General features: G+C 52.4%; 1 protein-coding gene across 8 annotated transcripts in view; it reads left to right on the top strand.

The window, feature by feature from the left end:
- PPP1R12B (protein phosphatase 1 regulatory subunit 12B) overlaps positions 1 to 26,429 on the top strand; it is a 91,161-nt gene that overhangs the window by 44,915 nt on the left and 19,817 nt on the right. For 6 of the 8 annotated variants that reach the window (XM_021377541.1, XM_021377537.1, XM_021377536.1 and 3 more), the window contains 5 exons: positions 8,410 to 8,500; positions 8,951 to 9,121; positions 9,823 to 10,006; positions 10,541 to 10,653; positions 11,589 to 11,633. In XM_021377541.1, the coding sequence (XP_021233216.1) occupies positions 8,410 to 8,500; positions 8,951 to 9,121; positions 9,823 to 10,006; positions 10,541 to 10,653; positions 11,589 to 11,633 (604 nt within the window). Of the gene's footprint in view, positions 1 to 8,409; positions 8,501 to 8,950; positions 9,122 to 9,822; positions 10,007 to 10,540; positions 10,654 to 11,588; positions 11,634 to 23,811; positions 24,585 to 26,429 lie in introns of those variants that run through there. The other 2 variants (XM_021377542.1, XM_021377543.1) reach the window with 2 other exon arrangements.

The raw sequence follows: 26,429 nt of genomic DNA, 5'->3' as shown, positions 1-26,429 counted from the left end.
CTGAACGCTAAGCAGCCCCGGCTCCCAGGGTGAGTGACTGACATACGGATGCTGTGCACAGAGCATCTCCTGTCCGTCCTGTTCTTCCCAGTGCAAACTGACGCCTTTCTGGTTTCCGTGTGCTGCAAGCAGCTGCTGGGGGCTCAGGGGTCCCGCTGCCTGCGGCCCACTGCTGGCTCATCTCCTTTGTGCGAGAGGACAGCGGCCTCTAGTGCTGGCAGCCCCTGTGCCAGGTTTGGCTGCGCTCTCGTCCTTGCGGTGTCAGGGCCGCGCTGTGTGGGGTGGGAGGCACTCGGTGCCACCGAGCTGGAGCACAGCGTGTGCCCTGAGATGTGGAGGAAGGGCCGGGGGCTCACGGCCTCTCCTGAGCCTTCTGTGCGGCTGTGCTGCTCGCAGGGCATCGCACGGCCCCTAGGATTGACTGTAGAATCAGTAAGGCTGGAAGAGGCCTCTGAGCTCATCGAGTCCAGCCGTCAGCCCAACCTGCATGCCCCTGCCCAGCTGTGTGCAGAGGCCAGCTTTCCCCAGGAGTTCTGTAGGGCAGTCTCCCACCTCTGTTCTCGGTTCTGCGACCGCTGTAAAAGGAAATTCTTGAATTTGAAACCTTGCCCGTTGGGGTCAGAATCAGGAATTTAATTTGTCCTTCCTCTTTTTTTCATTTTTTTTTTTTCCCCCCCATCCACTTTGTTTATACAACTGCGTTTTGCAATTGTGCACGCTCCTCCTGTTCCTCGGGAAGGTTGCAGGGGGTGGTGGTGGCACTCAGCGCCGGGCGAGCGGCTCGAGATGGGAAACGGCCTCTGCTGAGCGCACCCTGGGCAGATGTTGAGAGAGATCAGGCACAGGAGTGAGCTGGGCTCGTTCCCTGAGGAGCTGAGGGCCGTGCTCCGTGCAGCACCTTGCCCTCCGAAGTTTCACCTAGAAATGTTTTTGGGGGAAAGTTCACTGACGCGCCAGGTACATGTGCCTGGCAAATCTCTGTTCCCAAGAGGAATCCATTCTTCATTCTAAGGATCCAGCTGCTAATTATAGTAGCGTATATTAATATATTAATAGCTGAATCCTCCTCCTCCAGCACTATTAGATGAACAATTTCTGGCAAGTCCTTCAATCCTTTTGCCTCGTGATTCCTGTCCTGTCCAAATTCAGAACATGACTCCTCCAGGGTGAGCGGGGATGCCTGATACGTTCACCCTTCTTATTTCACAAAACAAAGCCACAGTGAGATCCTGCTCTCTTAAAGAGTTAAACCCTGGGTCTTGAGTTCGAGAGGTGTTTAAGCATCACCGGAGAGGAGCCGATGGAAGGAGCCGTGAGCGCCGTGCTGCTGCCGCCTCGTTCCCTGGCAGTCGTGTTTGTCTCCATCGTCCTTATCGCTGGGTGCTCGTGGGGCTGGGGATGCGGGAGGGGAAGCTCCCATCCGAGCAATCAGCTGGCACCTGCTGCTGGAAGCCTTTATCTGCCGTGCTTTTGTGGTTAATCTCTTTCAGATAAAGCTGTCCTTTCGTTAAAGGGCTGCTGGTGCGGATGACGTGGGAGGGCAGGAATTCTTCGGGCCGTTGGATTTTCCATGTTGGGAAGCGGCGAGGTTGCTCCTGCTGGATCAGAAATCAGCCTGCACTTTTATTTGGAAAAAGGTCGCGGTGTGGGCTGGGGGTCAGTGCTGAGCCTGCCTTCCTGCAAGAGCGAGCAGGTGTGCGCTGCGTGCTCAGCTGCCCACGGCTGATCCTGCGCTCAGGGGAAGGAAGGGGACATTCTGGCACTTGCTTTGGGCGGAGGAGCCCGGGGTGGAGGTTGGCCTGCTACCTCCAAGCAGGAATATATGCGGGATCCTCCAGGAATGGGCAAGGAAACGAAGCGGGCACTACTTGGGCTAGGCAATGTAACAGCAGCCTGACAGCGTGGAGCGAGCAGAAGGTAACACTGCCTTTCCTCATCCCTTTCTGCATGCAAAGTTTGTGTGCAGTTCCTCCTTCCTTACTAATCCTAACCACTGACGTGTTTCCCAGATGTAGCTGTTGAATCTAACAGGAGCTCTGCTCGTTGGCGAGTTGTGCAGCCAGGGTTCCAGCTGTCTGCATACGGTCACCTGAACTTCAGGGGATGGCTGTTTACTGCCCGGGGTTCTGATACATCACGGTGCCCAAAAGTGGCCATTGAACTGAAGAGCAGACCTGAAATGTTTGTGGGGATGCTGGCTGAGGGTACAGCTGAGAGCTTGCTTAGCACAAAGTCAGCTGTTCCGCCAAGTCCTTTGCTCCACAGCACCGACCCGTGGATGCTAAAGGTGGAGGAGCAGGCGAAGCCGAGCAGTGACCCAGGGACTGCAAAGGAAAAGTTTCTGAGCCAACTTAATAAATCTTCTGTTCCTGAGAACAGCGGAGTCATGAAATTGAACCAGAGCCTCTGGCACACGCTAAGAAATTGCAACCTTAGCTCAGTAGGAAATGGGAATCTGTTATACATTATTAACGTTCGGTGATGTTTTTAGTAATTGAGCCGGGGCTGATTCATGCCTGTGTGTGCGTATCCCTTGAAACTCTGCAGGCATCAGCTCCGTGCCTCCTTCCACGGGGTGGCAGCCGAAGGCTGTGCAGTGCTGCTCGCCAGCCCAGCGCTTTGCAAAGGCTTCTGCAGCTCGGCAGCAGAATCCTCCTCATGGCCATCAAGTTCTGTGCGTTTGGTGGTTGTGAAAGGCAGCTTCCCAGATATTCAGATTTGTGGTGAGTGCGTCTTATTCAAGGATGTCCTGCCTTGTCTCAACATGGAAACTAGCTTTTGGGAAGGCTGTCATAGGGCTGCTCGAGGTTGTTTAAAATGTCGCATTCCGTTTTTTGACTTGCTGCTTACTTCAGAATGAGAGAGCAATACCGAGGGAGGTAAGGCTCCTGCGGCCTTGCCTGTCTGTTCATCAGCTGCAGGAGGTAGAGTGTCATCCCTCTGTTTCGTGCAGCGGGTTTTAAATGGGAAGGTTCGTCCTCTGAGCACTGCAGACACCGGTGTGCGTTGTTCCGTGATGCAGTGATGTGCTGAGCAGGTGCCCAGTGTGCTGAACCCAAACAGTTGCCAGGTATTCCAGCCTGGGAGGCTTTGCACTTGTGAGATTGCAGCTAATTGCATTTGGTAACTGAAGGGAAGTTCAGCAGGGAGAACGTCTTGCTGGCTTGCCTCGTGTTGGCAGCACGCTTTGCTTTTGTCTTGCAGAAAAAAAATTCCCGGATTATTTGTTGCTGTTTCAGGAAAAGGGGAAATGGACCCATTAGATATCTATCTGTAAGGACCTAAATTCAGAGCACCAGCAAGCCTTCTCCAGCCAGGGGCATCAGGTTCAGGTCCATGATTGCTGTGGTGTTGAGGGTCATCCATTGATACCAAGGGGAAGCATTGATCATCTGAAAGCTTCCAGCCTGTGCGCTTTGTCCCCTGGCTCCAGACATGCAGCTCTCCTGGCTCGAGAGGCAGCAGTGCTGCATTTTCCTTTCCATGCAAAGGAATCCCAGGGCACATGGGGCTGGGGGAAGCAGCAGGGCCGAGTTCAAGCACCTCTCACTGCCCTGCATTGTAGTACGCAGCCTGGAGAGGGCTGGCATTGAGCTGGTTGCCAGCAGGAGCAGCGCTGCTCTCTGAGCAGCACACGAGGAGGTGGGCACAGGCAGAATGGCAGTGCTCCCAGAGCATCAGCTGCCACACACGAAGCCTCAAACCGCTGCAAACATCGCATGGAAGCTGAGTTTTGAGGAGGGACCAAGGGGACTTGTTTGGATCAACAGGTGGCAGTGATCACCGGTCCCCTCATCTCTCGGGTCAGCGCCTGAATGCGCTGAGCAAAGCGGAGCTGTCGCAGATAGAGAATTTCATCTCGTGCTTGTTAACCTGCAAATCAGACTGTGAAGAGATGATTGAAGTTCAGGCTTTTGAAATTCCATGAGCTGAAAATTCACAGTCCGGGTTGGAACACAATGACAGCTCTCGGCAGCCAGGACCAGCGTGGGGGAGAAGAGCAAAGGCCTGGAAATGGGAAATCCTCAGAGGAGCCTTTTCAGGCCGGCTGCAGAACGCTTCGAAGAGCGTGATCCTGAAATCTCGTTATCCTTTTGTCCTGCGCTTATTAAATATCTCAGCGCTGTCTGGCTGTCTCCCCTCGCTCCCGGTCCCAGCACTTGCAGTCGGATGTGTCAGCCTTCCCTCCTGCCTGCTGGGTGCTCTTGCTGCTTTACGGTCAGGCAACTTTTTATGGCAACTTCTGTGATCAAAGTTTCCATGTGCTGGGAGCTGCTGCTCAGGACGTGTTAGCACGGGGATAAGCAGCGAAGGGGAGAAGCCTGTTGCTGGATGTGGGTGCAGGAAGGCGTGCTTCCCAGCTGTCCTCGTGTAGCTATCAATGATTGATTTGCTGCTTTAATATCTAACGTAGGGAATTGTATTTTGGAGCTGCTGTCGGCCTTGTTTCCTATGAAACCTGCTCGTGCTGCTCTTCCCTCCCCGCTTTATGGATGGTTCCTTTGCTAATGGCAACTTTCCAGCTTGTAGGATTGCATTGCTGGGATGCTGTACTTTTCCAACCGTTTCCAGTGGAGCTGTATCAGTACTTCAGATTTTCTCCGGGCTTTTCTTCCGGCCTTTGTTCACTATACATCTAGATAGATAGATAGATCTGTGTGGTAAGGATACTTGAAATGCCTGCAGTGTTTTGAATAGTGATCTCATGCTTTTGCAAAAAGCTATTCCAAACATGTTTGTAGGCTGCGTAGCCATCTGTATGCTAACAAATCGCCTGCGGGAAGCACGGCCCGTGCCTGGCTCCCCTTCCCCATGTTACCCAGAGCTGGAGGAGTCCAAGCCTTGTCCTGGCTTCTGAGAGCGCAGGCCCTGCAGCCTCTAGTGCTTGTGTCTGGGGAGTGCAGGTGGGAGTCACTGCTAAACCAGGAGGAGGCTTTGAACTGGGGAATCCGAGGGTCACCATCGCGTTACCTGTGTTTAGCAGAGCTTGGCACTTCTTGTTCTGCATCATCCACCCTTTGCTTGGGAGTGCTGTCCCTCCACGGCGTCTGCTTTTTCCTCCAGCACAGGCTCTGTTGTGCAGATCTGGTGCTGTATCCTTGGTTTGCCAGCCTGCATTCCCAGGCTGTCGCTTGCCCTACTTGGCCTCTCCCTTTCTATTCATGTTTCATTGCTGCTACTTGAGCTGGTGCTGAGCAGTTGGGTTCCATGTTTGTGTCACAGTGCCCCAATTAAAAGATTTAACAGAGAAAATTGGTGTTTTCTTGCAAGGAAACACAGCGCGTAGGGTTGTTTCCTTAAAGATCTGCGCAGACCATATGATGTTTGCTTGAGTGAATAGGGTGCCGGAGATGCTGCACTTCATCAAGCAGCATAGTTCTTGAAAATCAAAAGCTCTGTGGTTGTTTACAGGCCGGTTCTGCTGTCCGTCCCCTGCAGCTTGCTGTGAGCTGCAGTTTTTCTCTGCATTGCTCCTCATCCAGCACTCAGCCCAGCCCTGCCGTGTGGCTGCATCCCAGCTTGCTGTCTCAGTCACTCCTGCAGCTGTGGTGGCTGCTGTTTGCACCTGAGATGTGTGCAGCACAGCCACCTTCTTTCATCACCAGGAAAAAGGTAGAAGGCTGTGGCTGCTTGCTCAGAGAAAGCAGCAATGTCACTGTGCGGTGGCTCTGCTGATTTGCATCGGGAAAGTCGTTTACCCCATACTTTTGAAATGGCCTTGGGTGAGCTCCGAGCAGCGGGGAGTTGTGTAAATGGAAACCAAAAGTCAGCAATCGATAGAGGCTGCGGCCCCAGCTGTGCCGTTCTGCCTCGCAAAACGCGCTCATCTGAATGTTCAGTCGCTGTGACAGGTTGGATGCAAAATCGTTCACGATGCTTTAACATACTCCCATTTTCCTATAAATTCTGGAAGAGCGGAGAGAGAGGTGTGGGAAGAAGCAGGGGCTAGAGACGAGATGTCGTTCCTCTTGCTGTGCTCGCACACGCACCGTGCGCTGCGCTAAGTGCAGTGATCTCGTGTTGCTCACACGTAGCAGGAGCGTTCCTTAGCGAGCCCAGCGTTCCCCTGCACGCTGCTGTGTGCGTTGGGTCCCCCTCCTCCATGCAGAGGGTCTCTCTCATCCCTCCCCAGGTTCCTCACTGCATGCACGTAGCTCCTGTGCTCTCCCTGCTGAATCCTGCAGTCCTCCAAAGCGGGACATCCAAGTTCCACCAATGCAAAGCCATTGCAGAGAGCTGCCCGCCTTGCTGAGCTACACAACGCGTGTGTTTCAGGATATATTTTCTTTTTACTACTGCTCTGAGCTTAACTCGCAGTCTATTTTACAAATGCACTCTTCCCGTAGGTGGCTTATTGCTTCTGGATGCTCTGCAAAGAGCAGCTATCCTACTTGTGTCAAAAGCTGCAGAAAGTGCTTATTGTTTCCTTAATGTGCCATTACCTGGGCAGCCCATTTGCACAGTATAAAGGGGAGCAAAGAGAACTTCTTGTCTACAAAATTAGGAGCTGCAAAGCTTTTGCACATCAAACAGCAGGTTTTTGTTCATGAAGCAGCAAATTCTTAGGAGGCAATCATCGCTCTGAATTTTAGGCACTTCCAGTGTTGGAACATCCATCACAGCTAGTGTTTCTGTCTGGGTAATCAATGGGAAGAAATGAGCTCCTCTGCAATGCATTCACACGATCTGCGCTAGAGGCTCTTGCTGAAGGTGATGAATTGTGCCCTGGAAGCGCAGTTCGGTGTGGGCAGCCCAGCTGTAGACATCTCCATTGCAGCCAGCTCCCAGAGCACGATTCCCCGCCTGCAGAGCGGGCGAGCCTTCAGCCTCCTCGTGCTCTTTGGGAGCCCGTGCAGTGCAGTGTGGCCAGGGCAGTGCAGGACCTGGCTTACCAGGAGGAATACACACCTTGGCTCTTGGCTTGGTTTCTTCCACCTACCACGCTGATGCTTGAGGTGCAGAGCGATGAGCTCCCATGGAAGTAAGCTCCCTGTTAAGTGACCGTAGCATGGTTTAGTTGGGAGGGACCTGAAATGCCCTCGAGCTCCAAGCCCTGCCATGGCAGGGCCGCGCTGCCCAGTGCCATGTCCAACCTCACCCTGGATGCCCCCGGGGCTGGGGCACCCGCTGCTCTCTGGCAACCTATGATGAGAGCTGCTTGGTGCTGCCAGCCACGCGCCCGCTAACTCGGTGCTGGGCACGAGGTCACGAAGAGAGGGCTGAAAGCTGCAGGGAAGATGATTTTGGAATGATTCAGCCTCAGGGATTCGTTGGGTTTTTGCCGTAGTGCAGCAAAGTCAGTAATCTTGCTAATAAATTGCTGGATCAGATGAAAAATCTGTTCAGCCCATTATGTTACACGGGCAAGTGGTCTGCAGCGGGCAGACCGGGGAAGGAATCCCAGGGCAAATGAAGTGTATTCCTCCATAGATCTTTATCCCTTTCTTAGCTAATTACCTATCTACATCTTCGAGACTCTGCTAACCTGTGGCAGTGATAGACCTACAGAAGAGCGTTTCATTTCAGACACTCTGGTTCTTGTACTGTGAGACAGCGTTAATCATCATTCCCCATTAACCAGGCTGAAGAATCCAATCTAATTAATCTTTCCTAAGATGGAAGCCAATCCACCGGTATGGAAATGAGCCTCACCGCTGTGCCCTGCTGCGGCGCTGCTGAATTTCTCTTAAGTTCCTCCTCCTCCGTGAACGCCCGTGCAGAGTTCAGTTCAGATATTTTCATGTGAATCATTCTGAGATCTCCCTGGTTTCATGAAATCCAGCGGTGGCACAGTCTCTCTGTTAACTGCGTGCTTGTTGGTACCCAGGGGCTCGCTTCACTCCGGTGTGCAGGGGTCATTCCTGTCCTTCCTTCTTAGCTCTTTCCTCCGCGTTCTTCCTTTGTGTGATGCCTGCGGTTCAGCCGCTTCCTGGTGTGATGGGTTTCGTACTGATGAAGGCAGCAGGTTGCAGGAACATGACCGTGAACGTAACGACAGGGAGGAGGGTCTGAGGAATGTGCCAGTGCAGGATTTCTTTCTTGAGGTCTTAATCTGAGTGAGAGGTGCTTGGTTTTTCTTGCTAATGAACGTAGTAAGACATGGATAGGGGTAAATAACGCACCAAATAGTTACACTTTTTTAACAGGGCTTGTTCGGTGCTGAAGAGTTCATTTAGAGGCTGCAGGGAGAAGATGATGTGTGCATTTCTGTATCCCTTGCTCATAGGAAAGATGTCCCAGGGCAGACGACAGCAGCAGTCGTAGTAGACAAAGCAAGAATGATGTTTGTAGATAGGAAAGAGAATAACAGCTCAGCTCAGGAGCTCGCTGAGCCGGGCGGGCAGAGCGTCTGGTGTCACTGTGATCTGAACCTCTTTTGAACTGTTCTGTTCGTTTCTTTCCCTGCAGGTCATATCTGACCCCGGTGCGGGATGAGGAGGCCGAGTCGCTGAGGAAGGCGCGATCCAGGCAGGCTCGGCAGACGCGCAGGTCCACGCAGGTAAAGGGTGGGAATCCTCATCTGCAGCCTGGGTGGGAAGAGCTGCTGTGTAAAGAAGCAAGACTTCTGCTGTTCAATGACCGCTTAGCGTGAGGGTTTGTCTGCCCAGGCAGTGCTGGAGAGGTTCTGGTAGAAGCGCACAGAAGGAATTATTGTCAGGTGCTCCCCTGAGCACGTGCAAGTGAGATTACGAAGTTCTTATTTCTTCAGAGTAGCCGCCTTTTAGTTTGTAGCTCAGTCATGAATATTTGGGTTGCTCTGACTCCGTGCTTACACAGGCACGCAGAGAAGCGTGTGAAAGGCAACAAAATGCTTTCCTTTGCGTTAGCATGGCGTTGAGGCCCACAGGCATTAGAAGCCCGCTGGGCACCTTAAACTTGCCGCGTGAGCTGGACGAGCTGAAATCTAATTACACAAAGGACAAAATCCTCACTCTTCCTTTGTCTGCAGGGCGTGACGCTGACGGACCTTCAGGAGGCAGAGCGAACCTTCAGCCGCTCGCGGGCAGAACGACAAGCACAGGAGCAGCAGGGCGAGAAGGCCGAGAGCACGGAGCCCGCCGAGGGCGGCAGCGAGAGGCAGGAGCCGCGCTCCCGGTGGAGCAGGAACGCGGACGAGGAGGTGATCCTCCTGCCTTGCCTCCCATTGCCTGAGCTGATGGAGCCTTGTAGGCTAGCTGAGAGAAATTCTGGTGGGGTTCCCTGTTTGTTTTAAGGGGGGCAGATGTGCTGAAAAGAATGCTGAGGATTGTCCTCCTCTCAGAGGGGTTGTACGCATGGACATTAGGTGTTCCTGTGCTCTCCAGCGAGAACTGTGTTCCTCTATTTTTTTATTTTTATTTTTTTTTACCAGAAAGCAAAACTGTAAATCACAGCAGTGGAGTGAGAAGACTAACGGTAGAAACGTTGCCTGGATCCATCCTCGCTGCCCGATTGGGCTGAGGCTTTCTGTTGCCATCATAGCACAGATATTCTGCATGCAATGGAAAGCTAGGCAGCCCAGTGCTCTCCCCCTTCCATTGCTCCTGTTTTTTTCACTCCAAATCATTTGTTTCTGTGAGAGAACTCATTTGTCGTGTTATTGGCCGTAGGGGCAAAGGCAGTGGGCTTCCCAGCCATGGAACTTGACAGTGTATATGTACACAGCTGCACAGTGCTGTTAGTATTTGTTCCAGTTTGTATCTGATCTGGTGGATGGTGGTGATGGCTTTCAGCAGTGGTGAGGGAAATACTACGCTCTGAAAGGGCACTCAGCTGCCTGAAGTCCCAGCCTTCTACTTCCTTTTGTTCTGCTAACTCGTTGTCATGTCTCTTTGCTTATAGACTGCCTATCGGCGATTAAGGTGCCCAGTGCAACCAGACAAACCTACAACACCTGTGTCTCCTTCTACGTCAGCTCCTCTCCTTTATACAAGTTCTTACCTAACTCGAACAAATAAATACCTGGGTCTTGACTCTGTGAATCCAGCAGACTTCAGAGGTGCAGCCACAGAGATGGAGAAAAACGGTATGTACTCAGCAGAAGGAAGATGATTCGAAGCTCAGGGATTTTCCTGGGTTTTAGAACTTGCAGTGCATGCAGAAAATAAGTTTACTTGTTCTGAGGGGTGCAGTGTGGGGAGCTGCCACCTCAACAAACAAATGTTACAGGTTAATGTAGGGTAAAGCTTGTAGAAGAGCAAGATAAAAGAGTTTTCCATTATGGGTAAGTGACTGAGTAACGTGAGTCTGTGTAGTATTTAGATCTTAGAGCTGGGGTGCTGATTCCGCTACTGTAGTTGGTCCTGAGAATAGCAGTAAGCTGTGGTGATCTGGTGAGAGCTGACAGCTAGTGCAATCTCTTTGGTCTTGGATAAAGGAAGGAATGTGAGTAGCCAGATGTAGTAGGGCACTGAGATTCCATTTTATTTGGTTTACTCACACCTCTGCAATGTAACACAAGCCAAAATGACCTTGCTGAGCTTGAAAAGAAACATCATGCCTTAGCAGAGGTGCAGGTGTAAATCACTGAAACCAAAGCAGTCTTTCTTTGCTTGGCTAGAGTGCGAAGACCCAGATTTAGACGACAGAGCTCCGAACAAACAGTCGATCCGAGAGAGGCGGCGGCCAAAAGAGAGGCGAAGAGGCACCGGCATCATCTTCTCAACAAAAGATGTGAGTTGGAGTTCCTTAGAGAGGTGAAACGTGTTTTGTAATATTCTGGGTGAACCTTGCAGAATTGTGAAAGCCCACATGAGAGAAGGGAGATTAGGGGTCTGGTTTCTCCAGAAGAAGGAGATCTCGGGCCACTGGAAGCATCTCCAAATTCTTCTGAGCCCAGATTGTGGCTGTGCTTTAGGCCTCCTGAGAGGATCATAATGGAGAATAAAACCCGAGTCCGTATCCCCAGCACCGGGGAGTCCATGCAGCGTGTATGTGGGAGAGCCAGCTGTGTCGTGGTCATTTCTCTTAGTCCTGGTTTCAAAGAGGTTTCTTCAGTCTGAGGGAAGAAATGCAGCCCTCCTAACCTTGCTTAGAGAGTGAGGTAGGAAAGCAGATCACCTTTTTTGCCAAGAGGATAAATACTACAAAGTCCTTATCAAGACTGCAAAGATTCTAGTCCAGCTCTGGACTTGCAGCCTCCCTTATAGAGGACAGAGGCTTCTTGCACAACGCTGTGGAAAAGCAACAGCCTTCCTAGTGGCAGCCACAGATATGTTGAGTGTTTGGAGTCACAAACAGCTTGTACAGAACCTTACTGGAACATCACAATTCCCATGAAAAGACTCACTGGAAACACCCCCTTCTGATTCTTTTCTAATGATGCATTTTTTTTTTAATGAGTCCTCAGAAGCATTCAAATCACTGTAGCAGCCTTGAGAGTAATGCTTTCTCCACTATGAAGGTCATCTAAATGGGTGTTAGGTTACCTGATGATCAGCCAGAAGCAGCTCGATGGGCTCTTGTTCACTTATTTTGGTAGAAGTGTTCATAGCTTTAACAGCAAATCATGATGGATTTGTAATCTTGCTATGATATTAAAAAAAAAAAAAAAGAAAACACAACTGTTTCTGAGGCTGCCTCGTGATAGCGTTTGCTTTTCACCCCAGGACGACGACGACGCTGATGGAGACGAGGAAGTGAAGGAAACGCGGGTGAGTGAAAGCAGCTCCCAGCAGCTGGTGCTCTGCTCCTGAGCTCTGGTGGCAGTAAGCCTTCTGTGGCCCTGCTTTTGTTTCTACATGAGGTTCAGGAGCCCGCTATGAACTGGGAGGGAGCTGGGGAGCAGTTCGCTTACTGAAAGATGCAGAATATCTGCGGACTGGCCCAAGTGCCAAGATTTGCTCCGCAAAGGAGCAAGTGTGCTATGGGGAGAGCTGTCAGAGCAGCAGGGTCCGGGGAGCGGGGCTGCCAGGTGTCTCAAAGAGGGAAAGCGCGTGACCTCGTTGTCTCAGCGTCATCCTGACGCTGTTGGTTTGGACGGCGTGTTTTCTATTTCTAAAATCTGTGCTCTTGTCTCCTCATGGATTTGTTTCCATGCGGGAAATTGTCTTGCCAAGCAACACACCCGAGATTGTTCTTTGTTCCCCTGTTATTGCAATGGTCTCATTATCCTCCGAGGCCCTCTCTTCATAATAATTGTTGAGTCCTTCCAAATTGACTTGGTTTCTTTTGTTTCTGTCTGTCTTTGTCTAAAACGCGTTTGAGCCTGACAGCATGACTTACTCCAACATTGTTACAGCTAAGTCCATTTCCAAACTCTCAAAGTGTGATGTGCAAACCTAGAAAAACAGTAAACCGAAGGTTGCGTGGAGGTCAACCTGCTCGTGCACATTTAATCTTTGAGAGAAAACACTGAACTCAGAGTAGCCCTCTCACATGCTTTGCAGTTGAGTACAGTGATGGAAGCATCGTTTTATTGACAAGTTAACTGGTTCTTGGCTGAACATTTCCAGTAATAACTTGCTATTCTGGACTGACGGGAGCAACCAGCATTGTTGTGAACTTGAATGCAGTAAAATGTCCCATTGCAGACCCTCAAATCCCCCTGGGCCGGTGAGCAGATTTTTCTCCAGTGTTTGTATTTTGGCTGCTAAATAGACAGATTTTCATGGGAGCCAAGCAAGGCCCTGCTTCAGTTCCCTCTTCCAAGCTATGCAGCAGTGGAGTTCAGCAAAGGCAAGGTAGGTGCAGCTTTTGAAAAAGCAGAGAATACATGTTGTTCTGATTCTCAGAAGTGGATGAATTATTTTGGCTGAGATTTACAAACCCAGTGTGGGAAGGCAGCCCAGACTCGCTGGCAGAGCGGTAGGCAACTGCGAGCGGTCTCGTAATGGGATGTGTCAGGCAACCTTCATTTGTTTTGCTACCAGCCCTGCCTTTCTCCTTGTGATATAGACTGCTTGAATACGCTGTGGAAAGTTGGAAGAGCAGACAAAGCTTTATGGTGGAACGAATGTTCAAGGGCAGAAGGGCTTCGGCTGGAAAAAGCCTCTGGGGAAGCAGTTTTAAGAGGGTTTTTTTTTGCATGGTTCCACTGGGAGGAACGCGTAAAGGAAAGAGCCTTTGTTCGGATTGGGCAGACCTGAGCTCAGAGCAGGGGGAAGGAAGGAGCTTGGCCTCCATCTGGGCTCTGCCTCTCTAAGTGAGAAGTTAGGAGGGCCTGCAGGAGGGGCTGAGCAGCGGGGTGGGCTGCAGCGGGAGCTGAGCTGCTCCTGTGAGCCAGAGCTGCGAGGCAGCGGGGGGAGCAGCAGCACAGCGGGGCCGGTGTGTGTGTGAGCCCCGGCTGGTTGCTGCGGGCACACTCCTGTGTTCCAGGGTGATTTTGGAGGGGGCTCCTGTGTCCCTGGCTCTCCTGTCTTTGGCTTGCGCCTGGTTTCTGCCAGCGCTGTTACCTGGCAGGAGACACTGGGACCAGTCTGGAAGAAAGCTGTTTCCCAGTGACATCCCGTGTCTAACAGAAGAAGAAAAGCACTTGTAATAGTTTAAGCATTTATCTACTTCTCTTTAGTGGCGTTACGAGTGCATCTCACCCATGTGGCACACGGTTTCTCAAGGGAAAGCTTTAAATACAGCAGAATGCACCGAGTGTCGTGTTGGTAAAGTCCCAGCATTCCGGGCAATAAAAGTGTCAAAGAAAACATCTGTTTCCATGAACCTCCCTTAGGACGATCTGCATGGCACAACATAAAGCTCCAGCACGTTGATGGCAGCCACCGTGATGCAGGGATAACGCTGGAGCCTGCAGTTCTGGATGGTGGGCGCAGTGAGTGTGCTAAGGAAGCTCCATTCTCATCTCCCTGAACTTTGGCTTACGAAACACGAGCACTTTACATTCTGCAGAACGCCGCAGAATTCGTAAATATTGCCTTTGAATTATTACCTTTTCTGCCTAATTGTGTGACTAACGTGGAGCCACCGGACGCAGTGAGGGCTGCTGGGAAGGGCAGCTCTCGTGGAAGGATGGAGCTTCGAGGCGTGATGCTGTGAGTTCCCAGGGAAGATCGCAGAACTGAGGAGCCTGTTGTGTGAACTGGATGTCCTGATGCTGGAGCTGCTTCACAGCATAGCTTGGGAGCCCTAATTTGGGGCTGTCACATTTCTCTCCTCTGCTTTTGCTTTTAGTGGCGTTTTATCTTCCACGGACACTTCCAGTTCAGCTTTTCTAATTGCTCTGTTTATCGAATCCATCTTTTAGAAAAGACGAACAACCCAAAGATCACAACCAGCCGTAGTCAGTGCTGCTCCCGGCCTGTTACAGCCAGACTGCACCAGAGCCCTGCAGTCCTGACTCCCACCATGGATTCCACCCCTTCCTTGCTTCCTTTGCCCGGCTGCGGCAGCACGAAGCGCAGCACCCTGCAGGCTGCTGACATGCTGCAGGCTGTCTTTTTAAGCTAAGAAAGGATCCGAGTCCTCTGCTTTCAGGACTCAGATTGCCTAATATGGTAAGGTATGTCCTCGCAGGCTGCCCTGTTTTGCTGAGATACGAGGCAAAATCGACTGGTGGAAGGGAACAAAATAGGTGAACTTCTTGCTAGCAGACAAGAAAGGAAAATCTTTTAACCTGGGTAGTGTGATGTGGTGGTGTTCACCGCATGCCTTACTGCTGCCAGCCTGGGTCCCCTGGGGGGGATGGGGATGCAGTGTTCTTGCTCTTGAATGTTTCCTTCTAACGTAGATGCTGCGTGACGAGGGAGCGAGGCCGCCTGGCCCCGGTCCGAGGTAACGGAGGTGCTAGCTGCGCGTCACTTGCACGGCTACGGTTAAATTATAGAGGACTTAATTATGTGTAAAGGAAGACTGTGAGAGGCTGGCTCTGTTTAGTGCTGTTTATAAACAGAGTGCTGTAATAGGCTGTGTGTGCTGCAGCGGGAGGAGGTCTTGAACATGTGTACGGCTAGCAGTGTAAAGTTGGATCTGAAATAGCAGAAAATTGCTGCAAGAGCATGAGTTAGTGTTCTGGCATGGAGCTGAAATGTGGCGAAGAACATTTTTATTGCGTTTGGAGTACCCTGGCTTCCTTGGGAGCTGGAAGGGGAAGGCACTACAGACATGAAGATTCATTCTGTATATTTCTGTAGCATTTTTTTCACATCTGCACAGATGATTCGCCTCCGTTGGTTCTTAACCTTAATGTTTTGAGAAGAGTATCAGACTTGCTGCCTGCCATCCCTGGTGATGCAGCATTTAAATCCTCAGCATGGCTGTCCAGTCCCTATTTACGGCTCTGGGAAAACATATTGTTTGTGCTTAAAGGCCAAGCAGTCCAAGTCTGCTATGCAGACTACAGGGTTACAGCTAAATATGTTCAGGTTAATTCCTGTAATTCACCATGCTGCTGAATTAGGAAGGTGTAATGTGAAGCAGTGTCCATGGTGGAGATGGGTAACACAAAACCAGCTGATGGTCAGTCTGCAGGGCCCGGTAAGATGAAGCAAAGCAGCGAGTCCTCCAGGAAGGATGTACAAGGTCACGGAGCCATGACTATTTACGGTAACTTCACGCTTTAACTTCGTCTCTGATAAATTACTCTCAGAATTTCAGTATAGTTCAGGGTGACAGATCTTTCCTAGTTGTCAGCAAGTGATTGCTCCTGAAGCCGTGGAGCTGAGGTTAGCAGTGGATCGGACACCCACCAGATTCCTTGGCTTTTGCTGGCATTGCTGGGAGCTCTGTGCCGATGCTGTGGGGCCACTGCCACGTGTGTGCATCCCTGCAGTGCCGTGTGAGCGTGGCACAGATCCTCCAGGGGCCAGCACTGGGTGGGTGCTGGGCTGGCTCAGCAGGCCGGGAGAGCAGCATCGTTCCCTGGAACACATCCCAAAGCCAGGGCAAACCTAACTCTTCTTTTCAGGCTGATCGTGTTTGTCATTTTTGACTTGAAAAGCTAACAACGTGTGTTTGTGCTTGTACATATCAAACCCTGTCACACCGTGACACGCTGAAAATTATGGAAGGTGAGCGAGATCTCTAAGTGCTGAAGTACCCGTAGCAAGCAGCCCTCCGTCCTGCGGGGCTGGTGCTCGAACCTCGCTGTCCATCATCCAGCAGCCCACATCTTCCCTGATGTTCTCCAGAAAAATCCAGCCTGAGGGATTGACGTGGTGGCTGTAGGTGTCTGGGCAGCCCTTCTTGGCTGTGCCACGAGGGCAGGGCCGTCTGCCCTGGGGTGAGTTGTTCACGGGCCATAGGAGATGCCTTCAGGGGATGCTGCGCTTGGTGCTTCCTTCCTGGTGCTTCTCGCCGCTCTGCTGGCAGTTGCTGCCACGCAGCCACAAGGAAGAGTCCCTGTGAGGTGAGCATCCTCGTGGCTTGTAGGAGCTGTGCAGAGTGAGGTAGCCTCACGCTGGAGTAGTAAATGGTTCCTCTCCCAGTCATGTCCAGAAGGAGTGAAAAGCAGAAGCTGTGTTGCCAGATGGCTGAAAAGGAATGAAGAGTAATCAGCGTTTGTTTGGAAAACTGAAGTCAAATTCTCTGGCAATAAAATATCCTTTGGAAAACAGCACTGTAGGAAAAATTGCGTGTTCCAGTGACTCAAGTGTGGCGATGTTGTTTGTCACCCTTGCCTTTAAAAGGTCACTTTTTGCTCTGAGTTCATCTCCTCCCACATGCTTTTCTTCAGAAAGAAGCCTCCCCTTTGGGAAGCCGCCGTTTGCCCGTAGTTCTGGACGCGCAGCTTCACTACCAGAAGGAGCAGCCTTTGGCAGAAGCTCCTTCATTGTGTGGCGCGTCAAAATGTAGCATCCTTAAGCTGTAAAACTCCTTCCTGGCAGGGATTTGCCACCAGCTTTGGTTTTTCACGCCTCGCTATGTTTTCTTTACTCACTCTACTAGGCACCAAGCACACAGCTAATGCTGAGCGCTGTTTTTTTAATAGGCTTTTCTTCATTACTCCTAGATTGCATCCTTGGGAGGGAACGTAACCTTCTGCACCGCAATCTCTTGCTGCTGTTGAAGGAAGGCCAGAAATAGCTTGAAACGTGGTTAGATAGCAATGTGTTGAAGCTACACGTTCGTCTGGCCAGGGGCACTGGAATATTGCTTTGGGTGAGCTGGTTGCTTCCGTGGCACCAAGGCTCTATGGCCATGGAGGGGCTGGGGTGCACACACAGATTGCGCTGAATCTCGGTGTAGAGCGTGATCCGTTCGATGCGACTCGGAGCCCTCTGAGATTCTTATTTCTCCATGTCATATTTTGGAAAGTCTTGTAGCTGGAAGTGGCTGTGTTTACATCTGGTTCTGATATTCCTGTTGGCTTGCTTCGTTTCCCCGACTCTGCCTGTTCATATTTGCGAGTTTCTGCTGCCTTCCTCCCTTGTAACTCCCCGTGCGTTGTGCTGGGCCTGGTGGCAGAGCTGCGCTGGGGAGGAGGTAACGTCACCAACCGCTCACAGAGTGCAACTGCTGAGCAACTGCAACTGGAAAATATCCTGTTCTGACTCTGCTCTGCCCTTCGTTGGAGGAAGTCACTTGATTTTGGCATCAGCAGTGCTCTAAACTGGACCTCGGAGTGGACAAGGAGATCGTCCCTGCAGCGCTTACACGCTGCTTCTCTGAGCAAAGTATGGCACCGGTGCTGGGAGTGAAGCCCGACTGGGAAAGGACGGGGCCGGCTTCTGGAGGAGCGTGAAGCAAATGAGCTGTGAACAGCAGCCCCCCCCCCAGTGTGTAGGATTGTGGTGTAAGAGTCAGGAGTGCTGGATCTGCCCCGCGCCTCTGGGTTTCACACGTCCAGTTTCAGGAAGATGCCGTTGCCATCCAGCTCTGTGACCTCTTACCGAGATCCCTTCTGGAGATGATGGAGTCAACGCAGTGAAACCCTTCTTCCTTTTCTGCAAACTTTTCTTGAAGCTCAGTTCTCAGCTGGTGCAGCTGGGGAAGGCCCAGGCCGGTCACTGTGCACCTGCACCCCCCCCATCCTGTTCCAGACACCGGACTGGAGTTCATTCTTCCAAAATCTCAGTTCTGATCCACAGAGCTGCCTGAATCTCATCTCCTGCATGCATGATTTGACGCCTGTGGGTGCTGAAATGAGGTTTCTGTGCTCAGAATGGTGCTTCTTTTAACTCTTTCACCCCCGCTTTTTGTTTTCCATATTTGTAAGAAAGCAAGAAGGTGCTGAAGTTTTAAATATGAAACGCGCTATTCTCAGCCCACACTAAAATTATCTTCTGCTGCAGCTTAATGCTAATCCAGGTAAGCCTGATGGGTGCAGCTTCCAGCATTTTTATGGTAAATTTAGTGATGGGAATAAAAAGGGGAGTCAGGTGTGATGCAGTACGTACAATTATAGACTGGCAGCAGCGTTTGGGAGGGGAGGAAGATCCTCTCCTCCTGCTTCGTATCCACAAGACATAATGCCAGGTCTGCTCCTGGGAATCCTGCTCGGTGCACTGCAGATGAGAGCCTGCTCACTACCACAGTTTGTCTTCCATTTATGGCAAAGTGCTGCAGTGCCTTTACATCACGTTTACAACGGAGCTTATTGCCTGACCAATAGTTTCCTTGCTCCAGCCCTTCAGCCTCCTGCTGCCCAACGGAACCGTCGCTGCCTTTTCCAGCCCTAAATGAACCCCGCGAAGCTGTAACTGAACCTGTTAAAGCCTGCATGTCATCTTGCAGTGATTTCTTTACAGTGTTTTAAAGTGTTTATTTTATATAGCGCGTACTTTTCAATCAACTCCTCGTCATCCCAAATAACAGCAGGTTGGCTGTTGCTGTGAATACAGCTGCTGCAGCTCTGACCCCGCGCTGTCCCAGATAACAGCAGCGCTCCGGCTTCGCGGTGCCTGCAGGCTGGGCTGCAGCTCGCAGGGAATGCAGAGCTGGCCGTGCAAGAAGCCAGGCTGACACTGCAGCCTTGCAGGCAGGCTTTGCATCGCATCTCCCAGGCTGGTTAACAGCTCTGCTCATTTCAGACCAACTCGTTAAGCACTGAAACAAACAGCTTCTCTGCTCGCAGAATTTCCTTGCATGGAAGGCGTGGGGTGCAGCGAACCGAGAAGTGAGGGCAGCAGTGCCAGCAGGATTCGGCCTTCTTTGAGCAGGTTAACTCCATTCCCCATGTCTCCTTAATACTGGAGACTTTCTGACCACGAGATCCCACGTAGAGGGGGAGCAGACCGGTGCCCAGGTACCGAGGTGTGGTGGGTGCTGCTGTTGGAACCTCCCATCTGTGGCACCCCGGGTGTTAAAGCAGCGCCCTGAGCTGTCAGAGCAATGCTCGGCTTGGCCACGGGCGTTGCCTTCACAAGTAGCAGTGCTCACAGCCGAGCACATGGGCACAGTGGAAGGCAAATGCAAGGCAAATGAGAGATCCTTCCAGGGAAGGAGGCCATTGTTACGCTGTGTGTGTGGAGAGGCTTTTTAGGACACCCTGAGGTGGATGGCACCACGGAGCTTATTACAGTATTGGCCGTTGTGTCAGTGTTGTGTGGATCCTTCTTGTTCTGAAGGGGAGGTGCTCTTCACTGCGGATTTTAGCTTTGCATGCCAACCCGCTAACAGAAAAGCAATTGGAAATCCAGTACAGAATCTATTCTTTCTAGCTTGCATCAGTAGCTCCACACTGAATGGGTGGTTTGTGTTTAAACTGAGATTCTCTGGTTTTGGGGAGGGGGGTTTGTTTTCATAGAACCATAGAATGGCTTGGGTTGGGAGGGACCTCCAGGATCATCAGGTTCCAGCCCCCTGCCATGGGCAGCGTTGTCGGAGTTTGGTTGCGTTGGTTTTTTTACAGACTGCTTCAGACCCAGGACAATTCTCTCATGGCACACGGTGCCGGGACAGTTCAGTTCACTCCGTTTCTCCAGAGAGGCGTCACGAGAATAAATGTGGCTTCAGAATGGATGAAGTATTACATCAAATATGAAGTCTGGATTTCAGCATTTCCCTGGGCTGGAGCAGAACCAAGCATGCAGCGCGTTCTCCTCCTGCAGGTGCAAAACCCAGAAGTGAAGGTTGTGAAGATTGCTGATTGAGCAGCAAACAACAGAACTCCAGGGGTCCCAGCAGCACCTGGGCTTTGTTGCACTCTGACTTGAGCTTGTGCCCAGAGGTGCTGGTCCAGGACAGGCTGACGCTGGAGCCCTTCTACCAGCTCTGCAGGGAGCGTGCCGCTGGGCAGGGGTGTTCCTGGCTGTGCTCTGTGTCCCAGATGGAGTCAAGGAGACCCTACCAGAAGGTGCATGGTGTGGAGAGCGTCCTGGTGCTGAGTGGCCCCAGTGGTGTCTTCAGCTCTGCCCTTCCATCAGCTGAGCTCTGCAAACGCTCTCATTTGGGGAAGCAAATGCGCTCTTCAATGCGTCTCTGCCTGGGGGAGATAGGGAGGTTTGGCTACAAATGAAAGAAAAGTCAGCTGAATGAGAAGCAATTCAGTGGCATACAAGGGAGCGTGGTAAACCTGAAGTGGAAAATGACAGCTAGGACTTTCAGGAGATGGGCTTGGGATGATTTGTTCCAAAAATACCAACCGCTCTCCCTCATCCTTCAAGTTTTATTAGAATTCTGGTCTCCCAAGAGGGCTGCTGCGTTCCTGCAGAACGCACCGTGGGCTCACATCACCTGCGGGCATCGCTCTGCAGCCCTGGCTGTGAATCCTGGCATTGTTTCCCATTCATATCTGCTGCGTGTTGTGCGGTTACTCTGCTGCTTAGATCCACCTCGTCAGAGTAACGTTGGCTGGGTGAAGACTTGCAACGCAGGTAAAGGGGATATTTGAATTGTTCCCCTCTAATATTTGGCTGAGGGCTTAATCCTCTCTGATGTGTCACCTTCTTGTACATGGGTCTTCCTCCCCAGTTACAAAAGCAGGGTCTATTTGGGCAGAAACGCAGGTGGCCTTTCCAAAGGAAGGGAGAGGACAGCTATCCCAAAGGAAAAGGGTCTGGAAAGCGATCGTGACCTCCACTGCCCTAAGGCAGATGGTGCTCGTGCTGCAGTACTCACGGATGAGAAGAAATTTAAGGTAATGTTGCCTGGAAATAGATTTCAGCCTGAAGTTGCAGCCTGGGCAAAGTGTCGTGGTGAGGGGCTTTGTGAGCAGTGGTTGTGCTCAGGAAAGCTGGTTTGGGGCTGGGGTCAGATGGTTTGCTTCTCGTCTGCTTGGTAGCTGTACAGAGATTCTCTGACAAAATAAGCAGCAGCGCAGCTCTTGCGCAGGACGGGCTGGTGCTGCATACTGAGGAATATCCTTAACAGACTGAAGCAGTCGCATCTAAACCGTGACCTTGAATATTACAAACACTGGGATGTGAGGACGAGGGAGCTGCAAAGGAAGATCGGGTTTCATACTTACACAGGGGAGAACTTGAAAGGAAGCTGTACGAGGCAGCAGGAAGAAACCTGCAAAGGAGGCACCTTCGTTAGGTAACGATGCAACCCGACGTGTTTTGCCATATTGCATCTCGTTTGCTGTCTTTCTCCTGCCTGATAAAGATGCTGTTCCTCCTGCTCTCTCTTCTCTTTAAAATGAGTTATTGTCCACCACGATGCGTTTTGTCAATCTGTGAGGCATCTGCACCGGATGACTAATTAACTTTTAATTAGTAGGGAATAGAAAGCTCAGGTTTTGTTTTGCTTTGAGGCTCAAGCTGTGAGTTCTGTACTCAGCGCTCCCGCCCTTCCCCAGCGGAAATGTGACTGCGCTGGGGTGCAGCAGCGGGTCCTGGAGGGCCGGGCTGGGGGGAGGCACAAACCTGTGATGTGGGGTGGTTCAGCTCCACCTCGGTGACTAAGCTGGGCCTTGTCAGCCGTGTAATTGCGGTTGGGGTTGCCACACGAGTCAGCCCGGTTTCATTTACTGATGTTTTGAAACCTCAGAAACAGTGCCTGGTGTGAAAGAAGCGTAGGATCGTGGAATGATTTGGCTTGGAAGGAACCTTAGAAATCACCTGGTTCCCACTTTTCAAGCTTGCCCGGGTCCTTTTGGATGACATCTCCTTCCTTCTGTTCTATCAGCTGCACTGTTCAGCTCGGTGTCTCCTCCAAGCATGCTGGGGGTGCGCTCGATCCCGCTGTAGTGATGTGGAAGAGCACCGGTCCCAAGAGCAGGAGCAATGGTTCTGTCTCCAGTCACCGGGGGCTTCATGTGACAGCCACCACTCTGGGAGCATGGCAGGGAGCAGCTCGGCAGCCCCATCAGGCAGCGCCCTCAGGGCCCTGGGATGGACATTGCCCGACCCCGCAGCCCCGTGCACGCTCAGCCCCTGCTCTCCCACTGCTCTTCTTACGCTGGGGGGATTTTGCTCCCATCTCCTGCCCAGAGCTTCGGGGATGCCAGGTGCGGGGAGCCTGGCTGCCGCCGAAGGCTGAAGCAGAAAACTTGTGGAGTCCCTCAGCCTTCTCCGTGTCTGCTGTTGCCAGAAAGGCCGGCCCTTGTGTGCAGGTTCTATAAATGTGCCCTTCGTGCCCGAATTGCCGCGTTGTCACCGCTCTGTGCTGCGGGGAGGGGCGGGGGCCGGGGTGATGAGTGCGACAGATGCGGGCTGCCAAGATCAAGGTCCTGCCAGGTTCTCCTCAAGCAGCAGGGTGCCCGTCGCTGCCTTCTCATGTGTCTGGACTTCATCTCCATACCTTTAAAAGGGAATGCAGAAATATGTCCCGGCAGATTTAGACCTCTCCAAACTTTCTTCCTTCCCGCAGCCAGTGGAGGATGAGTCTCCTCCTTCCTCGCAGTGAGGCATCGAGTGGAAACCTGACCTCGAGGTGACTTTGCCAGAGAAGGGGAATCCAGCGGGCTCTGCGGTCACGCCGCGGTGCTGCCTCGCTGCTGCTGGCCCTGCCGCTGCTGCACGGTGGGAGGCAGCCGCGTGGCTCCGTTCCAGGCGCCCTTCCCGCGTTGTGTCTGCTAGTGCTAGTGCAAGTGCACGACGGCCGAGCGCTGTGCAAAGAAGAGGGGCAGTATTTCGGACTAGCAGGCACGTGAGGGTGGTAATATTTTAAAGTACTTGGGGTGGATGGCTTGTTGCGCTTCCTGTGAACTATTCCGTGACAAAGCGACCCGTGGGGCAGCACGTGGCTGTGGGTGGGCGGGCTCCAGCACGCTGGGGGTCAGTGGCTGCTTTGGGGGCTGTGAACGGGTCCGGATCAGTCCCAGTGTCTCTGTGTGCCATCACGTCACTGACGCTGCCAACCAGAACCAGTTCAGCACAGCTACTGGAGCCAACGCCCTCCCAGTGAGGAGAGATGGAACTTTGCACCTTGCAGCTGCTGTTTGAGTCCCGGATTGTGCTTCACATATGAAAGCTGTTAAATCAGTGCACCACGGTGTGTTTGAGGGCACGTTCCCCATGCTTCTTGCTGCTCGCTCAGCTGGCACCACGAGCCATCCTCTTGCCTTTGCAGCGAGCCATCCTGCACTGCTGGCGTTGCAGGGAGCAGCGTGCTCGGCTCAGCACAGAGTTCCCTGAGGTTTGCTGAGAGGTGTGTGCTCTCCCCTCCCTTCTCTCCGTGCGTCTCTCCCCTCCTCCTCAATCCCAAAAGCTCATTTCAGTGAGCACGCATTGCACAAGCTCGGTGTCGCCTTCTCGCCGCTCGGAACAGGCTTCTGAGCAAACAACAAAAATCCTGTTGTGCTGCATGAATGCGTTCCTCCCTTTAATGGTATGAACTGCTCCATGTCCTTTAAAAGATCTCCCTTTGTCACAGCTGTGAAATGCGTGCTCAGGCTGGCGGCTGGAGCTGGGCCCTGCGCAGTGCAACCCTCCGACCTCAGCTCTCAGCCTGCCAGGCCTTGGAAGCTTGGACGTTTTTACTTTTTCCCCCATCTTCCCTTTTTTTTTTTTTTTTTTTTCTCCCCTTTTTCCCCTACAAGTGGCAGCCCAAATCCCAAGCTGAAAGTGAATCGCAGCTGCTGGCCGCCCTCCAGCATTCCTGGCTGCAAGAGTAAGGATCTGGAATGTCAGCGGCCGCGCGGGGCGGGAAGGAGCAGCGTGCGCGTGGGGAACGGCGCCCGGAGGAGGAGGACGGAACAAAACACAACTTCAGCTGGCCTGCCCCTTTCCAAACCCGTGTTTGTTCCTGATTTATGCTTTCGCGTTTCTCTTAAAGCATGCAGCTCGGCGCAGCTACGGCAGAGAGCTCGCGGCAGCGTGCCGGAGTACAACAGGTTTTTGGTGGTGGTTTGGGTTTGTTTTTGTACTCTTTGGAAGAGCATCTTGTCTAGAGACGCTCGGCTGCTCCTCTGGCTCTTCCCGTTGAGCCAGGAGAGCTTTCCTCGTGCAGCTCTGGGAGGGACAGCCCCTGGTCCTGCGGCTCCGGACGGGAGATGTCCCTGCGTGGGCACTGTGGACACCACCTCTTCTGCTCAGACAAGGAACCTTGCAGAGCCTCAGCTCCCTCAGCTGCAGATTAATGCCTAAAATTATACACCTTAACCAGCAGGGTTTAATTACCAGAGCTGTGAATAGTTTAATTAGTTTGTTCTGACCTTGGAAGAAGGACCTGCCCGGCGACGGGAGAGCACGGCTTTATTGCTTCCCGGCGACCCAGCCTGCGGGGCCATGTCGTCGCTGTTCTCCAGGAGCAAGGAGTACACGCGGAGCAGGAAGTCCCAGTCAGATTCGCCCCCGTCCTCTCCTTCCCCGATTGCCAAGACGCTCAGAGTAAGCAGCTTTTCCTTTCTGTGTTCAGGGCGACCCGCTGGCGGCGGGGGTTGGTGGCGTGCCCTCGGATTGCCGCGGCCGTGGTTTGCTTCGGAAGGAGCGTGGTGTAAATGGAACTCGGGGAAGGTGACCCTGTAGCAACAGGTTGGAAAGGCTGCGAGTTCCCGGAGCCTCTGATTGGCACCGGTGCTGCGGGGAGCTGCTGTGATGGTGTTCCCCCTGCCCTGCGCTCACAGCAGGCACAAACGTCTCTCTCCGTAGGTTATGTCTGCGATGAAAATGAGGCAAGACCCGAGCAGCTTGTTAAGCTGCACGCTTCCGTCAGTGCTGCGATGCTGCCGGCATCCAGCTGGGAGCTGTGGTCTGGTTTAGTAATTCCAGCAGCAGAAAAATAAAGAGAACCACCTGCACCAGGAGGCAGCGGCGGGGCAGGATAGCAGCCAGTGCACTGCTCTGCAGGGGTGTTACGGGAGAGGGAACAGCGTGCAGCAGTGCTGGTGTTGGCTATGGGAACCCCTGCGTCCCCATCAGGGTATGGGCAGCCTCTTTGCAGCCAAGGAGTGTTAGCCATCCTGGAGGAAGTCCGCCCACTCCTGGAGGAATTAGCTTGAAAAAGATGAATTTTAGATGCAAGCGTTGCATTAATCTGAGCACTGGGGTTTGCTCACATCAGGTGTGCATGGTCTGCTCCGTTGCTCTTGGTCTGGAAGCAGCGTAGCCCTGGCTGTGCAGGGGGTGTTCACTCCACTATGGGGCAGTAGCAGTGGTGCTACCAGCACATCGCTGGGGGCTCGGGGTCACCCATGGCCTCCCCCTGTGAGCTGGGTCCCACATCAGCTCGCTCAGCTGTGCCTGCCTGGCAATCTGCAGCAGTGCTGCCAGCGGGTGCAGGAGGTGGGGGACCCTTCACATGTGTTCTTACTTATTGTGTACAGCTGAGAAAGGTTTCGATTTCTCTCCCAAACCGAGTTTTTCAAAACCTCCTTACGCACCTCAGCACATAAGTGTGGCAGACATCTCTCGAGCTGCGGCTGCTCCCGTGTGCTGTCTGTGCTGCTGCCGCTCGGTCGGGGCCCTGTGGTGGTGTGAGCTGGAAAGCAGGCACGTGAGCAGGGGAGTCTTGCAGGTAATAGTGGTGCTGGAGCAGGACGTAGCACCAGAGCATCGCTGGGGGAGAGCTGTGCCCCCGTGCAGCGGTGTGACTCACAAGGCAGCATAGGAAACAGCCCTGGTTGTGTCAGGGCTGTGGAAATAGCCGGTGCTTTGGCAGGATTTGCTTCCAGCTAAAACAAAGTCTCTGAGCTGACTCCTTCTCCGAGATAATGTCGTTCTGCCGTGAGCAAAAGCAATAATTAAGTGTACTTTCCTATGGGTTTGTGCCGTGGTATTTTTTGTGCGTTTCCCCTTCACTCCCGTGCCCACAATCTTGGCGGCCCTTGCAGCCTTAATAAAACAGGTGGGAATGTGATTTCTTGGAGCCTTTCCTATTTCCATCCAGTTCCGATTGATCCCAGCGGAGCTGTGGGCGCTGAACGATCCCAGCTGGGCAGGGCAGCGAGGGGCAGGCGTGGAAACCTGGAGGAGCAGGCAGCCCAAAGAAGGGCTTGCTCCTTATGGCAAACAGCTGCATTCAAATGCTGTTTGCAAAGCAGCTTCCTGTGGCATGCCCTGCTGCCTTTGCCCTGCTGCTTGCAGCATTCCTCGTTGGGTGTTAGGAGAAAACCACACATGCTTTCTTTCTGCCTTTAATTACGGGAAGGGTGAGCACTTTGCAGTGAATTATTGCACGTCCTGAGAAAGGCAATATCCTGGAATATAACAACACAGTAGGGGAGGGCTCGAGCA

This window comes from Numida meleagris, chromosome 25, assembly GCF_002078875.1.
Source record: "Numida meleagris isolate 19003 breed g44 Domestic line chromosome 25, NumMel1.0, whole genome shotgun sequence".
NCBI classification, from domain to species: domain Eukaryota; kingdom Metazoa; phylum Chordata; class Aves; order Galliformes; family Numididae; genus Numida; species Numida meleagris.
The sequence above is the reverse complement of the archived record's forward strand: the minus strand, read 5'-3'. Positions and strand labels throughout refer to the sequence as shown.